Genomic DNA, 19,716 nt, shown 5'->3' on the forward strand with positions numbered 1-19,716 from the left:
ACAGTGTTTCCCTTACTTAAGAACAGCTCTTTGACATCCATCCTAGACGACCTCTGTCCGGGTTCCTCAAATTTTTTATGACCCACTGCACAACACGCTAAGACACCAAGTTTTCAGCTAATGTCTCTTTGGAATTAACTTGTTGGTGCAAAAAACAAAACAATTTTATATATTTAGCTAATCATGCTGCTACTTGCAAAGTCCTTAAAGATATAATTAAAAACTTGCTCTTTGCTAACTTGTCTGTGCAGACACATGCTTGAATGTTTCATGGTTCAGTGTTAAATAACTTAAACAAAAAAAACATTCCTCTGAAAACAGTAAGGCACATGGACTCCGTCACTAATGAATCAAAAAGCAACACAAAATTACATGGCTGATTGTGCCACATGTCAGTGGCATGTTTAGTTACACATTATCGCTCATTAGCAGGTATCTGCGTCTATGGATGCTCCTTGGTAGCATCAGTAAATACCAACACCCTCTTGTCTATCCCCCAAAAACCAAGATGAGTTTGAACCTTCAAGATATGAGCTCAGTTGGGTGATAACTAACTAACTCTTGTTCAATATTCAGTTTTATTTAAAGGACACTCCAGGGAAGCAGCTGTTTTCTCCTCTAAGTATATGTTGTTTTAAGCCTGTTTATCTAACGGGGGCAGCTTGCTGTCCCCAGGGTTCAGGTAACACCCGAGGTCTACCCTCTCATCCAGATGCGGTCATGTCGGCCTTCAGATCACTATAGTGATTGCAAAAAATAGCTAATTTGGAAACCAGTGGCTATCGCCATCTTTCATGTATATATAGTCTATGCTTTAAGGTATTTAATAAAAGCTGAATTGTTTCCCCTACCTGTCACCAGGGGGCTCTGCGCTGGACTCTGCTCCATGAGCACCATGTGTTGGAGCAGGGGACTGTGTGCACCGTGCCCGCCTGTTCCTGCTCCAGCCTCGGCCAAGTAGGGGGTCAAGTGGCCACCGGAGAGGAATGGAGGGCTGAGGGAGAGGGCTGGCTGCAGGCCTCCATCCTGTTGGGCTGAGGTCACCTGGAAAAGAGCGTGCAAGCATATTTGAATAGATAGTTGGAGACAGTGCACTCTAAACAAAACAAATTCACAGTTAGAGAGATGCACAGTCTGCAAGCTGTTCAGTCAAGTTTCCTCCTTACATTAGAAGCAGCAGTGGCCGTGGCAGTGGCTGGCAGCCCCAGGGTGATGTTGGGTAAAGATGGGGAAGTGTAGAGGGACAGCTGGCTAACGGAGCCACGATCAGCACCGCTGCACAGCCTCTGGGCCAAAGATGCCTGGAAAACACATTTAAATGATTTATCTGTGTTTGCATCAAGGGAAAAAACCTCCTGCACACAGATAACAAAAAAAACAAACAGCACACAGAAGAAAAAGTCCACACACGGGGAAAGATCTACATTTGCACCCTCACTGCTGATGTAAAACTGTCACGGACAGAAGCCTCCTCCACACTGCCTGAGTGCCCCTAATGGCTGCCACAAATAGCATCTTGCCAGCTCCTCAGCCTGCCTCCTTGTCCACAGAACAATAATCCGAACATCCCTCAATCACAGCCTTCATACGTACTCCAGGCTGCAATGCTTTAAAGCTAATAAGAGAACCTGCAGCACATCGCTGGCACAAAGGAGCCAGGCTACAATTTCAGAGATCAGGCTTAATAAGTTTTATGCTAAAATTACAAGAACAACAACAGAAAGATAAATGGCATCTATAACAGCAAATGTATGCGTGTGTGTTACCTCCGTGTTGTTGGAGACTGACACAGTGATGCCGTTCTCATTAGGGATGTTGTTGGAGCTGTTATTTGGAGAGCTTGGGCCCGAGCCGGGTGCGCTGCTACATGCCGAGTCTGAAACGCGCGCAGACACACAAATCAAACACACAAGAAACCAGCAGCAGTGTGGAATGAAACTCTGAGCGAGCCGTTTGCTTGCCTCTTACCTGCCATGTCGAGTGAGCGTTTCTTGGCGCTGGTGATGGGACTGTCTCGGCGACGCAGCAGCGGACTGCTCCTACGCTCGCTTACCTTCTGCTTCAGCCGGGAGCGCAGCTTCAGGTTGGGCTCAGATGCTGAAAGAAGATTGAAAAGAGACCAAATTCTTTTTTTGAAATCCAATTTGAACTCTGTTATCGTAAGCGCATAAATACCTTAATGAAGAAAGCTTTGATAAGCTACTGAAATGAGAAAAAAACCTTAAAATACAGTTTCTACATGTCACCAATTCATTTCGAATTAACATTTTCAAGAGGTTTGTGATTAATGCATTGATGCGACCTGAGTGCTCACACTGTGCGTCCATAACATGAAGGTTATAACACAAACTCTGTCTCTCGTTACCACGTGTATACTACACGATGCACGACACACGATTAAGGCGAAAAACGGTCACACAACTGAAAAATCATCTCAAAATGGGCCAAAAATGGCAGAGTGTATGCCCGGCTTTAGTCAGCGTGGAGCCACTACTCCACATCGAAAGAAGGCAGATGAGATGTTTTTAATGACTTCTCTATATTTTATTGTCTGGAAACTAATGCATCAAATATTTAAAAAGCATCATGGCTGCTGTTTTGCACTTCCTGTCCAATACAATAAGTGCCAACTTTCTGCTCAAACTTCTTCGGGTTCGCTCAATTCTTTAGCTAACCACGATAATTAAACTAATCTTTCCATGTTCCCCCTGTGAACCCTTGACGTTCTCACAGCCCTGGTTGGAAATCACTGCACCGCAGCACTAACCTCCACTTCTGTCACCTCTGGTAAATGGGATATTTTGGTTTCTTGCCAACACCAGCTGAGGAGCAGCACCCCTGTCAAACCTCCTTGATGTTAAACAGATAACTGGCAGCTTTGGATGAATCAATCGGCAGGAAGTGAGACTTACCTGAGCTACAGTCACGCAGACTTTCAGCTTAAACTGGGAGCTCTACACACTGATCAGCCGGGGGAGCACCTTCTACCGAGCGGCTCTGTTACGAAACCTGTTAGGTGGACAAACTGTTACATGCTGCTATTCATTTAGTGTACAATTCCCCCCGCCTACTGAGATGCTTTCGAACAAGCCACATTCTGATTTTCCCAAAGACGTTGTGGCTAAAAAGCAATTAGCTCCAATTTGGGAGCCGTGTCTGACTGGCTAAAGGTCTTTTGGTCTTTTGTGTACGCTGTCACGGACTTGTGAATGGATACTGACAGAAGGGAACGGCATGTCACCTCATTAGCTTTCATGGCTCAGACCATGAAGGCTAATGCTCGGTTTATTTTACCCTGCCAATCAGCAGCCTTGGATAATTTTTCTATTTATTATCCAATTTTCAGTCATCAGAGGATAGATAAAATCAAAAACAGGGCACTTCTAACCTTTATTATGACATAACCAGTTTAACCGTCTACTATATCTCTTTTAAGACTGACAGGATAGGTAAAAGCACCCAGAAGCTACCATCACCGGAGCAACTGTTCCTTTTGGGAAACGATCACAGATGAACTTGTTCCCGTTTGCAGTGTCAAGTAAAAATAAATGTGTGGAGAAGACACAAGTGTGAAATATGAGGTGTGAAGGTACAGTAACACAAAGTGGGAAGGAGAGCTCAGTCCAGATGGAGTCAAACCAATTAACGTTGAGGGGAGGTGGTTTTCAAAGCCAATTTACTACAAATCCAATAAAAACTCTGTGACTCTGCTTTAGATTTTAGATCTAAATTAAGCAAACCCAAAAAAAAAAAAAAGGGTCTTTGTCATAACAAATACAATATTTGGTCAAAATGAAGGCTGCTGATTAAGGCTTTTGACTTTTTGAATGCTGTGAATGTTCCGGTGTATTTCATCACTTTTCACCAAGCACAACAAGAGATTCTGATATGTTCTGTTTTAATATTTGTTCTAGTAGTAAAACTACTGTATCTACTAGGGGTGCAACAATACACAAAATTCACGGTTCGATATTTTTTCGATACAAAAAATGTTCATGCTTTTTTAATTTGTCATTTATTAAAATTATAAATATGTATTTTAACTCAAAAGCACAGTTTTTAAATTTAATGTTGCTGAAACAACAAAGTAATAAAAAAAAATAACTATCTGATGGAGGAATCACTCATCTTTGGAAAAGAGTTTATTACAGAGAAATGGCTCTTTCAAAATAAAAGCTCTACTATATGCTTCTTCTGGGCTATATTCTCAGCAGCATATTAAATATATCAGGTCCCCATGAGGAGAATCATGTGCTAACGGCTGTCTAAATGACTCGGGTAAAGTTTGTAGCATGCGTGCTTGTTGTTTTTGTCTGCTTCCACTTGTCTTTGCACTAGGATGCTGTCGGAGTAAATGTGCAGTCATATTCGTTGTGTTCCCACTAGTGCTGTCAGCGTTAATCTGAAATGACATTAACGCCACAACACGGCAAATCTCCGTTAAAGAGCTACCGCGGATCGCCCCGTGCGTGGGGCTGGACGGCGTCAACACATTAACGAGCTAACTGCGCTAACGCAGTAGTTCCCACCCATGTAATTGAGCATTGCGTGGCACATCCAACATACTGTTTTACTTTAGTCCATGACTCGCTTACCTTCAGGGTCATACGTCACATGAAAACCAAAATAATTCCAAAGGCCAGATCTGAATGAGGGTGGGGGAGGTTCAATTTGCCATGTTGCAACGAGCTTAGCTTCTGTCTTGCTAGCTTGTGCTGCGCTCAGTGGATCTGCGCTTGACAGTGCAGCCTAGGCGGAGTAGTCGAACGCAGATCCACTGAGCGCTCAACACAGACAGCATCGTCAGAAGAAAAGTTGATAAAATAAATTAAAATTTTTGTATTGTTCGATACATATGCGTACCGAACCGAAAGCACTGTATCGAACGGTTCAATATCGAGTATCGTTGCACCCCTAGTATCTACAGTACTGTACAAAAGTCTTGATCTACTCCCTTTTGGTCACATGTATGGAAAAACTGTATAAGGTTAAAAACACGATTTACACAATTCTGACGAGTTTGAAAGTTAATATTTCGTATGATAAGCTTTAATGTTCAACAGCCTGAACTCTTTATGCAAGGTTGCCTTGCTTGTCCTTCTTCAAGGACATTCAAAACTTTTTTTAAGTGTCAGTAATGCTGGGCTTCTGGCTTTGAGGAGGCCAAACCATGACTGGTCTCTGTCCAGGTATGCTTTAATCCAGCGGTCCCCAACCCCCGGGCCTCGGACCGGTCCGTGAGTCGTTTGGTACCGGGCCGCGAGAGTTGAGGCCCAGGTGTGAAATGTTTGGTTTTCAGGGTTTTTATCGGTTTTCAGCGTTATTTTGTCATCGTTTTTATCGTTAACTCTGTTTTCCTGGGTCTTTTCACGTGTGTTATGAATAAATCTTTTTTTCGGTACCGGTACTAGTTTTATTTTGTTGTATTTATCCGCGACACCTTAAAGGCCGGTCCATGAAAATATTGTCGGGCATAAACCGGTCCGTGCCGCAAAGGTTGGGGACCGCTGCTTTAATCGCATTGGCAGTGTGTTTAGGAGCATGTCATGGTGAAAACTGAAGCCAGTGTCAATCGGACACGCCAGATTCTATTGCATAGTGGATGAAAATCTGATTATACTTTTCTGTATTCATAATTTCATCAATTTTGACAAGATCTCCAACACCACTGACTGAAATGCAGTCACAAACCATGACAGAGGCTCCGCCGTGTTTTTCACATGGCTGAAGACACTCAAGAAAAACTCTGAAAGACCTGTAGGCACCGGGGAACTACTGGATATAACCACTTAAAAAAAAAACCTCAGACAAAGTCTATCTTCTTGAAAGCAAAGTATAAAGAAACATGTCTTCTGTCATGATCAATATTGAATGAGCACGACCTTTCGAGGAGAAAGAGTTTGAATAAATGCATCCATCAAATCAGAAATAACTCCTGAGTCGTCATTTCATTTACATCTTTGAAGATTCATGACAGATCTTGTTTTTCTTAGAATTTGAAAATACTAATAGGCATTTTATTTTCTGAAAGGAAAACAAAGAAATGGCACGACAGAAGAAGGAAGGATAACAAGTGGCCCTTTGAGTAATTAGATTTCTGCTTTCGTTATTAGCAGAGGAAAGAGGAAAGACATTTTTAAAAGTCAAAGCCGAGGGGAATTGACGAAAATGTCAATAACTGTGAAAATAGGTTTTCTCTGCTCTTTGAGGGCTAAAGAGAAAACAAGACCAAATGTGGTGCTCATAAAAACACACGCGGTGTTAAGGGAATCGGTTATATCTAAGGCTGCATTATCATGTTTCTTGGACCCATCTTCATTCTCTAATTTTGGCAATCATTGCACAGAACAGGCTAATTAATTTTACATTAATTTATTTTTTTAAGTTTGCTGTTCAAAATTGCAAACTCCGACTAGTGATAGTCTGAAAGTTGTATTATAAGCCTGTGAAAAGCAAGAGCACACGCAATCAGAGCGATATGGCTACATAAATGGTGTATTGTGGCCCTGTTAAACGGGGCCTTAACCAGGGCGCCCAGCTAGCATTCAGTGAGTGACGCCCCCACAGCCGCATGTTGCTTTGTATATACGGGAGATTTATACGGTCCAGTTATCAAGCAGCAGCATGTACTGTATGCGTTCTTGTATTCCACATGGACATGCTGCCCAGTGAGGCCACAAAACAGCCTCGCTCATCAGTGAAAAGACAAGAAGGCTTCACTTTGTTTTCCCCTCTCATATCTTTATTGGTGTGTGAGCATGTTCTAGACAGGGGCATTGTTCATGTCGTGCTCTTTCACCCCTAAATGCATACAGAAATAGTGTCAAAGACTCAAATCCCCTATTAGCTGGCTTTGCAAATGCCTCTGTAGTTTGCAACAGGAAGCAGCTGTTCTCGACCACGGTTGGTTTTGCAGTGACAAAGGCGTCACCTGCCCATACCACACTGTAGTGGGATGGTCAGGCCAAGAAGCAGTGCCAGCGTGTTTCTTTGTAACGACAGAGTGAATGTGGAAGAAAGTGCACAGCATTTCTGAAGACAGCATGAGACGTACATGTTCATCGTCTCCTCTGTAGACGGACGGTACAGTGAATGCACTTGATGTTCTGGGACAAAAGGTCCTCAGGAAACACCTTGTGTCACCTGACTCTTCTACCTTTTACACCTTTAGCTTGCTTAGAACTTAAACCATGTGTTTAGTTACAATTTTGCACCTTTCCCACAGCTTGGCCTTTAATAAGTTGAAATGTCGTCTGGTGTAGACTTCCTGTTCTGTTGTTGGACAAGTATAAAAAGAAAAAATCATCACCTGATGACATTTGGGTGGTTTTGAGATACAATTTCCAGCAAATATGGTTCCTTTTTTGCTCTCCACACACTGAGTGTACAATGGAGAACAAGTGCACCAAAAGCTAAAACATTTCTGGGACTTGTTCCATGCTGTAACATTCTGCAGAGTCTTATGTGTAGATTAGAAGTAGTCAAAGTGAACTGATGGACGAAGAATTACAGGTGAAAGGCTGCTTGCTGCCATAAGGAAAGCATGAAAACAATGAGTCCGTTTTACTGCTTACAGATTTGCTTGCATTAAATCTAAAATCTCACGCTGTTCAAGAAGTAACCACAGTTGTCACCAAATCAGCCGGGACTCAAAAAGAAAGCAAACTTTTTGGCTTGTTCTGTCGTTGCACTGTAAAATGGTAAAAAGGACGACGGGGAGATGCACAAAAGAGCGTTGTTGCTTCCTTCGGCCGTTGCTGGGAGTTCTGGGTTCCAGTCCTCTATTTTATGGCCTGGCGGTGATATAAAAGAGCCTCTAAACTCCACCAAGCTGCCATTACCATAAGTAAACCCCGCAAAGCACGTCAGTGCTGTGGGCAAATATCAGGGCGGCACAGGTTCCCCTCTCTCTCGGCAGCAGAGCACAATCCTCAGCCTTATAGAAATCCAGGGACGGGCTGACACTCCAGGGACGATCTTTTCACTCTCTGCCATCTTCCAGTTTTTCTCTCTCTTTTTTTTTTCCATTCTGCACATAAAGCAGATTTTGCTAAGTGTGTAATCATCGTGCACTTGCTGGATTTAGTTTAAATCCTGCATGCCAGCTCTCATTTTCTATGCTCTAATCATCTTTCTCAAGGAAATGATCAGCGAAGCTAGCAAGCACCTTCTTCATTCTCCTTTTTCTGTTTTCACTCATTTCTACTCATTATCTCCTTTTCTTCCTTCATGTTACTCGCCTCTTTCTCCCTCACTTTCCTCTCCTTCTGCTGATCTCCCAGGGTGGAATGCAGCTGTGTGGGCCAGTGTCAACTGTGGTCTATCTGTTGTCGTAGCCAGCAGCCTGCAGGCTCAGAGTCAACAGGGCTGGAGCGGCCTGCCACTGGGCTAAGTGAATAATTGCACTGTAAGACGACCGCTGCTTCACGGCTACACCACCGCACACACCACTCGCACTTCGCACACCCACACAGAGCTACACATACACACACACCTGACAAAAGCACGCTGAACACAGCTGGTTTTACTCGCTAAAGCTTTAAAGACATCTGATGTTTGAGCAGCAGACCCAAAGAATGACAGATTGTGCACCACAAGTAAACTTTTATCTATTTCTGTGGTGTGTGCAGCAGTTTTAACTGCTTTAATTCTTTTTGACATGATGAGCACCGAATGTGAAACAAAACTTTCAGCTCTGTGAATCTGTTTTAGTTTCTGGACAATAAGAAGTGCATGCTGCGCTTGTGTGTGTACATATCTTACATACACTATGTGAAAAAGGTATTTGGCCACCTACACATTAAATTTACTAAAGCTTTTATGCTATCCTATCCTACAACCCTAAGCATCAGTATGGTGCAGCTACAAAAGCTTCCACCCCTCTGGGAAGGATTTCTACAAGAGTCTGGAATAAATCTGTGGAAATCTTTACCCATTCATCCAGAAGAGCATTTGTGAGGTCAGACACTGATACTGAACTCACATTTTTTGATCTAGTTCATCCCAAAGGTGTTGAACGGGGTTAAACTCACCAAAATGCATCCAACCATGCCTTTTTTGGACTTTATGTACTGGATCACAGTCATGCGGGAACAGAATAAGGACCCTCCCCAAACTCTTCTCAAAGCTTGTACTCACCTGGTGTATTGTTTTGTATGTGTATGTGCTGTTAATTTATGCAACTTATAATAGTACTGCTGTCCTTCTTGGCCAGGATGCTCTTGTAAAAGAGATTCAATCTTAAGAGTAGGGATGGGTACCGGTATCCGGTGCCATCTGACATAAACGGTAGTAACCAGACCGAAAAGCAGCGCACATTTTGGTGCTTTTTTTTCCTGAGATGTGATACACTTTAGATTTTAGCCAATCATTTTACCTTTGCGAGCGTAGTAGGCGGGGCCAGGTACGTACGTTCTTTTAGAGCAGAGCTACAGATTAAAAATGTCCAAGGCGAAGCGGTCAAAGTCTGGCTGTACTTCACAGCAAAAGATGCAAACTCAGCAGCAACAAGTGCTTTAAGCTGATACTGTGATACTGTCAAAGGAGGTAACACCTCGAATCCGATGAAACACCTGGCGATGCATAGCGTTTTTTTAAAAAGCCGAGAAATGCGCCGTATTTGATAGCTTGCTGCGAGACCTCACACCGTGCACATCTACTGCGGGTGTGGTGCCTGTTATCGGACCCGGAGTTAGCAACATCCCCCAAGAACCCGAAGAGGAGAGTCCTGGCCCCTAGCCCTGCCAGTGTAGCAGGAATGATGAGGATGATGATGCAGCAGCAGCCGTTCTTCTCTGCGTGAGTAGCTTAATGTTGTTCATGTATAATTTACGTTGAGTAGGCTAACCACGTTATTACATTAATGCATGTAAGGTGAACTAGCAAACATCATCATAGCTACATGCGGCTGTCTTCTTGTTTGATGGCAGATGCTCCCTTCACCCTGGCCAAAAAGGCTAAAATGACCAAAGAAAAAGTGGAAAACAGTTAAACATGAGAGGTTTAGGACAAATTGTGTGTTCTCCATTCTTTAAGCACCAGTTCGAGCACCGTTAAAGTACCAGTTTGGCACTGGTATCGGATAAAACCTAAATGATACCCATCCCTACTTAAGAGTTTATTTTCTCCGGGTTAAATAGAGGTTTATTTTTTTTAAAACTGCTCCAGAGTTTACTGGTAGTGTGCTTTATGCTTGGCATTGTACTTGATGTAAGGCAGTTGAAATTTCACCAACTGACTTGCTGCTTTGGTGGCACATTATAGTAGTACCACACCCAAATTCACTGAGCTATGTTGTTATGTAAAGGGAGAGTGGCTTTTTAAACATTGAAGAAAAGACACCTGCAAAAGCACCTGTGGAAATGTGGAAGTTTAAGAGGACCAAGAACAGAGCCCTGGGGAACTCCAAAGGTAATTGGAGTTCTTCACTACTAACACAGCCCTCAAGCCAGTTGGTCTTAATATTCAAATATCCAATACATTAAAGGAAATAACAGTAAATATAGCTGTCATATTTTGGTAAAAAACAGTAACTTTTTACTATTCAAACTATCAGTGTCAAGCTGATGTTTCTTAGCGCTCACTGTACTGAACTACACTTACCTACACTTGCACTCTCTACTGCTCTCATGTAGGGAATGCTGGGAGACCCTGACAGCCTAATCTGGATGTGATTAATGGAGCAGTGCTCAGTGCCATCTAAATAATTCTAGATGTGAGTCTACATGGCAGCTACTGGACATTAAACTTTCAATGTGTGTGTGTGTGTGTTTGTGTGTGTGTAATTCTCATGTGTGCATGCAGCAAATAGATGAGTCTGCACTGCCAAAACAAAGTGTATCCACATGCGTATGTGTGTGTGTGGGGACCGCACCAGTCTTTCGCAGTGGGAAGTCATCCCGGGGGTTGTAGACGCCCAGCACAGGGTGGTTGTAGGTGGACACGCCAGTCTGTGGAGGCGAGCTCTGGTCCAAAGAGCTGTGCTGGGTTTTGCTGCAACACACACACACACACACACACACACACACACACACACACACACACACACACACACACACACACAGTATTAAAGGGGCCACCAAGATCACAAAACATGTGCAACAAGGCAAAACACCGATAACTCACTGTACACGTGACTCAATGAGTAATCCAGACAAAGTAACGAACTTCATGGCTGTCATAGATCTTTATGATTAAAGCATCATGCAAATCCCTTGGCAAGAGCACAGAAATGTGCTGCCATCTGTTCACTGCCTGCAAAATAAGGTGGTGTTTGCAGGCAAAGTTAAGCCGTGTTGGCTTTGACCCAAATGCATGTTCCTGACAAGCGGATGCACACACTTGTCTCTTCCAAACTGAGTCCAATGAGTGGAGAAATTTAGATTACAGAGAGAGGCGTAGAAAAGGAGAGAAGCAGGCAGATATAGAAAGATACACTTTGTGTTACTTTGAGCTGTTGAAAGTCAACACTTGTGGGTGTTTCACTGGGTCACACATCAAGATTATGTAACGTTATTTATTTGGTTTTGCGTTTGCAATTTGTGGTTTCAGTCCTTTTTTGTTGTAGCACAAAGACGCATGTAGTCATAGGGAATAATATTCGGATGTGCTACATCCAGGGCTGAACTTCAAAGCTAAATATGGTAAATGGTAAATGGTCTGTATTTATATAGCGCTTTACTAGTCCCTAAGGACCCCAAAGCGCTTTACATATCCAGTCATCCACCCATTCACACACACATTCACACACTGGTGATGGCAAGCTACATTGTAGCCACAGCCACCCTGGGGCGCACTGACAGAGGCGAATATATGTCAGGCCTGTGTCAGCAGTAGTGAGCGCTAATATTAATTTAAGGGCTGTGCTTTTATTCTACAGTTCTGAGTTATTTACACAGAGAGAAAAGTCAACTGCATATACATTTTCATACAAAATATACAATTAGCTGATGGCACGTTACACTGGTTGAACTAAAGTCTCTCACCTGAGTTGCAAAGTTCTACGGGTTTTTGAGAATTGATATTACTGGAAATTCAATTCAAAACTGAAAAATATACTTTTTCCAAGTAAACGAATTAATGACAGTAAAGAATGAATGAATACATGTGAATTTTAATTGTGTTCCCAGTGTCAAAAGTCCCAGAGGACTGTCTTTACTCACCGCGAGTCCATTTTACCATTATTCAACTATTTGTCGTTAAACTCACATCTTCATGTTTCCTTCACACAGAGTCAAACCAGGACTGCAAACTCCTTGCGAGTAGGAAAAGTTGGCGTCCAGTGATTGGAGTATTTATATATAAATATAACTGATGTGTGTTTGTATATTAAATTCTGTAGCTTGCATTGAGCACGCTGTCTACAATGTCACTGACGGGCAATAAAAAACATGTGACAGGAGGCCACCAAACCTAGAAAGAGGAAACAGCAAGTGTGCACACCTGCACAAGGCTCCCGAGATGCTACAATAACCATCCAAGGCCAAGTCTTCAATGTGAGGGTCCCTATCATCAGCTTCCAATATGCAGCTCTATCACGTGTGCGTGTGAGCATATGTGTGTGTGCGCGGGCTGCCATCTTTGTTTCATAACCCTGCTAGATCCATCTTTCAGTCGGGCTCACACAGTGTGGCAGGTGTGGAGGAGAGGAAGCTCGCTGACAGATTAAGATACAATCCAATACATTATTCAGCCGCTGTCAGAGACAGAATTACCATCCTACACTTAGAAAGACCTGCAGATGCGTTCAGGAGTCTTCTGCTGCTTACAGTCATTACAAAGAATCAGCGGCGGCTCGCGCACTGACAGGAGGGAGAATGATTTGATGTCAAACAAACTTTTTGGTTGAGTGTATCATGTGCATTACTAGCTGAGCTAATACCACAAAAGGTGCTCCTCACCGGTACCAGTAGGGAGCGTCGTTGGGGAGGCCTCCTTGGTTGATGCTACGCTGGGCCAGTGCCTTCTTCTTATTCAGGACAAACTCCTGGAGACGCATCTTCACCTCGGTGCTGGCCACAGCGCCTGAAAGAGAAAGCCACGGATAAAGTCATTACAGCTGAATGTACGCTACATCACGAGCAATTACCATAACAAGTTAGCCACCGCGACTGAACTTGTAGGAAGACTGCGCGGAAAAGGGCCAAGTGTCCATGGGTGGTTGACGCGATAGTTGGATGTCTCATCACAATTCTCATAATCAGTTTGATCTTTTTCACTTAAGTGTGAAACGAACCCTATTACACTCTTCCACTGTAACATGTTTCAAAGCAGATACTGTCTTTGGCTGATCTGTCTTCATTAGGTTTTTAATACTGTGGGTGGCAGAGTGCTGCCTCACAGCAAGTCCTGGGTTAGAATCCACGACTTGTGTGGATTCTCTGTGAGTACTCTGGTTCTCTCACAGTCCAAAGACATGCATGGCTTTAGGTTAACTGGTGATTCTACATGTGAATGCGGGCGTGAATGTTGGCCTCTTGTCCAGGGAGTAGCCTGCTTCTCGCTTTATGACAGCTGAGATAGGCTCCAGGCCGCCCCTGCCACCCTAAATTGGATTAGTGGAAGGAAAGATGGATGGATGGACTCCAGTTTTAAATGGCTAATCTCTGTAATCACATATCTATTAGGAGTTGGTGGGCATGCGTGTTGTTGTTCCTGGGTTTTTGTTTCCCTTTTCGAGACGCAGGTAGGCGGGGCGGTGCTTGATGGCATTCCGGCGGCGTATCGGACGTCATCAGTGGGAGCATTTATGGAGCTGAGTAACGGACGTCTGGTGTCGCAGTATCGTCGCTTCCACAAGTGGTAACCTGCTTTTGCAAGATTAATCTGTTGCTTCCGCGCTACTGAGCTGCATGTTTTAAGATCCGTCTCCTGCCTGCTTTCCCTCTGCACCAGCCTGTCTCGCCGCCTGCCTGTGTGTGCTGGCCCTCTTTGGATCTGTGACAGAGACTTACCTCGCGCCGGCCTGTGACCACTGCCATACCTGTATTTCAGTGTTTCAAGTAAGCTCTCCAACTCTCCCCGTCCGCCTCAGTTTTACTCTCGACGTTATCCCCTAACTCTGTTTTGTCGCTCGTCCTCAGGTAGCTCCGGTGCGCCATCTATCCTCCCGCATACCTCGGCTCCGTTTCATCCCCTCGGCTCTGTCTCCTCGCACATTTTCCCGGCCACTGTACATAGCCCCTTCCCTTGTAAATATTCCCCTGTCACTGTAAATAAATCTGCTTCACCGCGATCCTGTGCCCGTGTGTGTTTCTGCCACTAAATCCCCCCGTTTAAATTCCCCTAACAATATCTGCATGTTCATATGTAACATCTATAGGCATGAGATGAGACTTCTGGTATTCCAGTGTAACTAGACTATCCCAGCTAAGACCTCCAACAGGAGAGATCTTATTCCTAATCCTCAGATCAGGTAATTTTGGATAACCGATCACTACATGCAGGTTAAAAGTTTAGAGTTCGTTTGGCGGTGATTTAGTTTTTATCTTAAACCAAAACTTGCACACATATCAACTGACTACAGATTCCTGAGTCTGGACTCCTGAGATATAGGACACTGCCCCCAGAAGCTAAGGGGGGAATCAAACATTGCCACAGCTTTGTACCATTTAACACCACTTATTGCACGAATACCTGCTCCAGTATTCTGAAAGCTGTTGCCACTCAGACAAAACATCCACATCACTGCCAGCATATAAAGAAAAGAAGTCAAAATCAGGACCAAAGATTTATTAATGTTTTCTTTCCAGAAAGTCCCATCTTTATCTTCAGAGGAAATTCAACAATCAGATCAGAATCAGAATCAGAATCAGAAAGGGTTTTATTGCCAAATGTTGAGCGGGTTTACAACATTAGGAAATTGCTGCGGTGCTTCAGTGCAAACATACTGTTATAAATTAAGCTTATTAGACTCCCTATTAGCAAGGACTTGGCAACAGTGGGAAGTAAAACCTCCCTTTTAACAGGAAGAGGGCTAATTTGTTCAGTTGTCTTGTATTTTCTAAACTTATTATGCATAAATCCCATCTGGAAGCTAAAATCAACTCGTCAACTGGAAGTCATTGAACAGTAAAACTTGAACGTCTGACCTTCCTCAGACGTTTAGGCAGAAATTAGTGTTTGTCTCAGTTTTCTGTGTAATCTGGGGTGCTCAATAGAAAGATACGAAAGTGGGCTTTAAGTAACTGCGACTATCTCCCGATTTTTAAAATGAAAAGAATCAGTTGAGAAAAGAATCAGCGGATTAATTACTAAAATAACCAATCAATCAAAAAACCATGCTCTCGTCTTACAGTGAATCAGCAAAAACAGACTTCTTGGATAAAGAACTGTGGTAAGAAAGAAAAACGCTACAAACTAAGAAATTTACAGACCACAAACTGCACCTTTGCAGATACACGTGAGAGCAAACACTGCAGTCCTCTCTCTTGCTCTTTTGGACACACACACACACACGCACACACACACACACACACACGATCTGTAACCATTTTCCATATAGTGTGTAAACGGCTCTCAAGGACTCCTGTTCACTTGCTTTCAATGAACTGTTGAGAGACATCCAGCAGGCAGCGGTAACAACTCGGCCCAGCTCCAGCCAAGGCCACCGGGCTAATACAGCTCGTTTACCACAGTAAATACACAGGTTCTCCAAGTAAAATGGAAATACACAGACATGCAAACACACACGCACAGAAGCGCACAAACACAACGGTCCTTTTGAACAGAGAGTTCTCGATAACTCTGGCAGATGCTACCAAGCTTCCTGACTGTATAGACAGGAAACAATAGCTCACAGTAGTGGTGGTGGTGGTGGTGGTGGTGGGTACCCTACACACGACATTATATGCTGTAACTGTAACACTGAACTGAGTGTGAAATCAAATGCTGTTCATAACGTAAGCTACTAATATGGGGACGACAACCTCTAATTATTGTTTCCAGTGTTATCCTGTTGATGCATCCCAGTAGGTTAAGTTCTGTATGTATTTATGGAAAACATAAATGCACGCAAGTCTCTTGCTTTGGGGACACTCATATGGATCCTATAAACCTGAAGGTATTTATTAAACTCAGAGGAAAGACTCCCACAAACAGTGGTTAGCAACAAGCACAACTTGGCTCCTATTATGTTTTAGTTAAACCCAGATTAGATTCATTACTGGGTACGACCCACAGAGATTCACAGCAGATTCTGTTGTGAGTATAGATGTGGTAGAGAATTCTGTATGACAACTGCAGGTTCGTAGGAGCTTTGATCAGCTTAGATAGTGACATACTGAGGCACCAGTGGTGACAAAGTGTGAACTGAAGATGAGAGAAAATAAATAAGTTACATTTGCTGTTATACTGGTTCAATATATGATTTCATATGGTTTTGCTGTTCAAACTGGGAAAGTTGGCTACAGGGCGCAGGCTTGGCTTCAGATTCAGTTTGACTGCTAGCGCTCTCAGTATCACTCATCTTGCTTCAACTTACTTTCTTGGCCCCTCTCCTTGTTCTTCAGCAGCAGCAGCTTCTGTTCTCTCTGCTGCTTCTCCAGCTCCTGCTCCCGACGGTGGTTCTCCATCTTCCTCTGATGTTCCAGCAGCTCCTGCTGGTGCTTCAAAGCCAGGAGCTCCTGTTGCTGCTGCACGAAGAAAGACCACAATCACATTAGCAAATATTCACCAAACGGGCGACTGATTGCAGATAACTCCAAGTATCCTGCACGGAAGTTTGGAACTGTTCCTTATTAGCCCTCACATCTATCTGTCTACATATCATGAGATGAGATAAGATAGGCTTTATTAGTCACAGAGTTGGGAAATTCACATTGTTAGAGCAGCAGAGTGAACACAGCAGGAATAAATAGGTCAACAACAATACGAGCATGCAAAAACACAGAAAACTACAAGGTTATATACAATATTTACCATATTCAAAAGAGCTTTATGTTTCCTTCTCCGTAATCACCACACATGTCCAAACAACAAACTCATCCCATACTTTTGTGAGCATGTCTCACTACAGTCACTGCTGTTGCTATGCTACCTACCAGTGACCACGTGAAACTCACAAATACGCTTTTTCTAATAGCTCAATTCAATTTTATTTATACAGCAACAAATCACAATGACAGTTACCTCAAGGTGCTTAATATTGTAAGACAAAGACCACAATAATGCAGAGAAAATTCCAACAATCAGATGACCGCCTGTAAACAAGCATTTTGGTGACAGTAGGAAGGAAAAACTCCCTTTTAACAGGGAGAAACTTCCAGCAGATCCATGTGGCCAGCTGCTGCGACTGGCTGGGGTCGGTAGTATACAGTAGGCTACTGTATATGAAGAACTATTACCACTTGGGTCATTCCACATAAATCAACCGTTTTTTAAAAAGTTCCCACGTGACCCCCTCAGAATCACATCATTGATTTTTTATGTATGATACAATTAGTGCATTTAATGAAGAAGTGCAAAGGTTTTACACTCTGAGGTGGGTGAAAGCATTTTTGAGCCCTCACGTCTGTAAGAACAAGAGACAGACATTCAATTTTCAGGCCTAAAACTCAGCTCCAGATGTCACAACCTGAAGCCAAAATCAATTTCTGTTGCATCAACTTGACAGGATATATCACATTTTCAGTAGCAAAGCTGCACCAATTTAATGTCTATGATGCAGAGGAGCAGGAACAAGCATTAGTGCCTTAGAAGTTTCATTTGTGGCTTTAACCTCAAGAAGGGAATTTTGGGGGTTCATTTTTAAAGGTCATGTCAACATGAAGGATTGGTTGGTTGATCAAAACAGGTCACGGCATATGAAAGGTCTCATTGTTTACCTACATTTTGATCCTAGGCTCACCTTCAATCCATGATTACTTTCTTATATAGTCATATTTTCACCTTGTGGCTGTGAAATGGTGTTAACTTGCACTTTGGACGCGCTTTTTGCACCGATCGAACAACTTTAAGTCCCGAAGACGTTTTATTTCCCCACAATCTGAGCGCACATAAGAGCCTGAATCACAGTGGCTCTTCCAGATCAGTGGATCTGAGTATTAAACACAAGTGTCACAGCAAATGGATGGTCCATATGACATGTGACATCATCATCATATGGCAAAAGAATCTGAACAGGAAACAAAACAATCACCGTCTGTGATCCCGGACATTCTGGGTGCTCAAATTCGAACGACTTTTAAGAACGTCAGGAACTTAAAGGAAAGAAAATCATAGCATGATGGTGAAGTTTTATATGCCTAAATTAAATATACTAAATCTATTGCACCAAAGAAATCCGCTGATGCTACTGGCTCACTTCACGGACTAAACCCGCTCGCCTTATCAGATACCATCACTTTGCAAAGATCTTAAAAATGCAACCATTTCATTACTTGGTCGTCTTTAAAAGTCGAGTAGTCCCATTTCTGCTTTGCTTGAGTTGCCATCTGAAGTAAATACATCTGACAGCTGTTTAAAGAAAAAAAAGGAGGGGGAAAGAAATAAAACCTTTGCAGTTCTATAAAAAAATCCCCAAAAACCTCAGGCCAGAAGCTTAAGCCTTTAAATAAATATAAACAATTTAACAGGGGGATGAGGCTTTAGTAAAAAAAACACATAATCCAATCTGCTTCTTCCTCAGAAAAAAGACAGAAGAGCATCTGTTAAATGCTCTGAAATCTGCCTTCCCTGTGCTTTTATACCGCAGAAACAAACTCACCTGTGCCCTGACGGCTTGTGCTGAAACCAAAAAGGTCAAAAATAAAATCACAGTAAAAGCCAACCTGTGCTTGGAGACACCTCTTCATCCCACTTGAGTGTCCTAAGACCCAGAGCCTAAAAGCATCAATTAAATTAAACGCAGGCTGAAGCTCACTTTCACCCTTTTCGCAGCCGTAATTTCAACAACATAAAGTACAGAGTCAAGCCTCCGAATCACTTTGTAATATGGAATAAATAGGCAAGCTGCCTGCACTCCGCCAGCAACATAATGACCTCTCGCTGATGTGCCAAGGAATCAACACCCTGGGCTCCTTTCTCCCTTATCATTGTGAAACCAGTGGCAATATTTGATTAGTTTACTGTAACGGCATGTAATCAGGTCGTGATGGCGTCTTTTTATTTTTTTAAGAAGTGTAAATAAACGCTCAGTAGCCGGGACATGCGCTCGTGTTTACCGCCAGGGTAAATCAAATGCTCGAGACCGGTCTGTGAATAAATTAGCGGCTGAAGGTGAGAGGAAGGTGAGGTGGGGCCCGTGAGAAAAGCTCATCGGCTGTCTGGCTGGCTTCCAGCCCGACGCCTGAATCCTTTTTCCTTTTTTTGGTCTTTCAATCGAGGTTGGGGGATAAGGGATTGAGTGGGTGGCAAGGCTCAAAGTAACCTCGCCACCCACATTCACACAGCCCAAACCCCTGTGGCTCACTAGGCCAGAGATGTACACAGCGCTTTGAGGGCCCCGAAAAGCGCTATATAAATGCAATCCATTATTATCATTATTATTATTATTATAGAAAATGTTGCCACTTTTTGACTAAATACTCTGAAGAGTTTCCGACTGTCTCAATTTCTGAGAGTTCCCCGTTGTTAGCATGTGAATCAGCGCATGTACGCCTGCTGCTATGGGTACTCGAGTATGTGCTACTGTGGGCATGTGTTCGAGTGCTTGCTGACATTTAAGAGGATGTTTAGGTTTTAATGGCTGTAGATTTCTGTGCGTGCGTGCACACAGGA

General features: G+C 43.1%; 1 protein-coding gene across 8 annotated transcripts in view; it reads right to left on the minus strand.

Moving 5' to 3' along the window:
- LOC146642838 (histone deacetylase 4-like) overlaps positions 1 to 19,716 on the minus strand; it is an 87,574-nt gene that overhangs the window by 26,764 nt on the left and 41,094 nt on the right. For all 8 annotated transcript variants that reach the window (XM_085399074.1, XM_085399069.1, XM_085399076.1 and 5 more), the window contains 7 exons: positions 16,481 to 16,631; positions 12,900 to 13,023; positions 10,874 to 10,992; positions 1,969 to 2,097; positions 1,767 to 1,876; positions 1,167 to 1,301; positions 852 to 1,044 (listed from right to left, as the gene is read on the minus strand). In XM_085399074.1, coding sequence (XP_085255200.1) covers positions 852 to 1,044; positions 1,167 to 1,301; positions 1,767 to 1,876; positions 1,969 to 2,097; positions 10,874 to 10,992; positions 12,900 to 13,023; positions 16,481 to 16,631 — 961 coding nt within the window. The remainder of the gene's footprint in view (positions 1 to 851; positions 1,045 to 1,166; positions 1,302 to 1,766; positions 1,877 to 1,968; positions 2,098 to 10,873; positions 10,993 to 12,899; positions 13,024 to 16,480; positions 16,632 to 19,716) is intronic.

The sequence above is a fragment of the Rhamphochromis longiceps genome, linkage group LG23 (genome assembly GCF_057381845.1).
Source record: "Rhamphochromis longiceps isolate RC_006_pf linkage group LG23, R_longiceps_female_GT1.1, whole genome shotgun sequence".
NCBI classification, from domain to species: Eukaryota; Metazoa; Chordata; class Actinopteri; order Cichliformes; family Cichlidae; genus Rhamphochromis; species Rhamphochromis longiceps.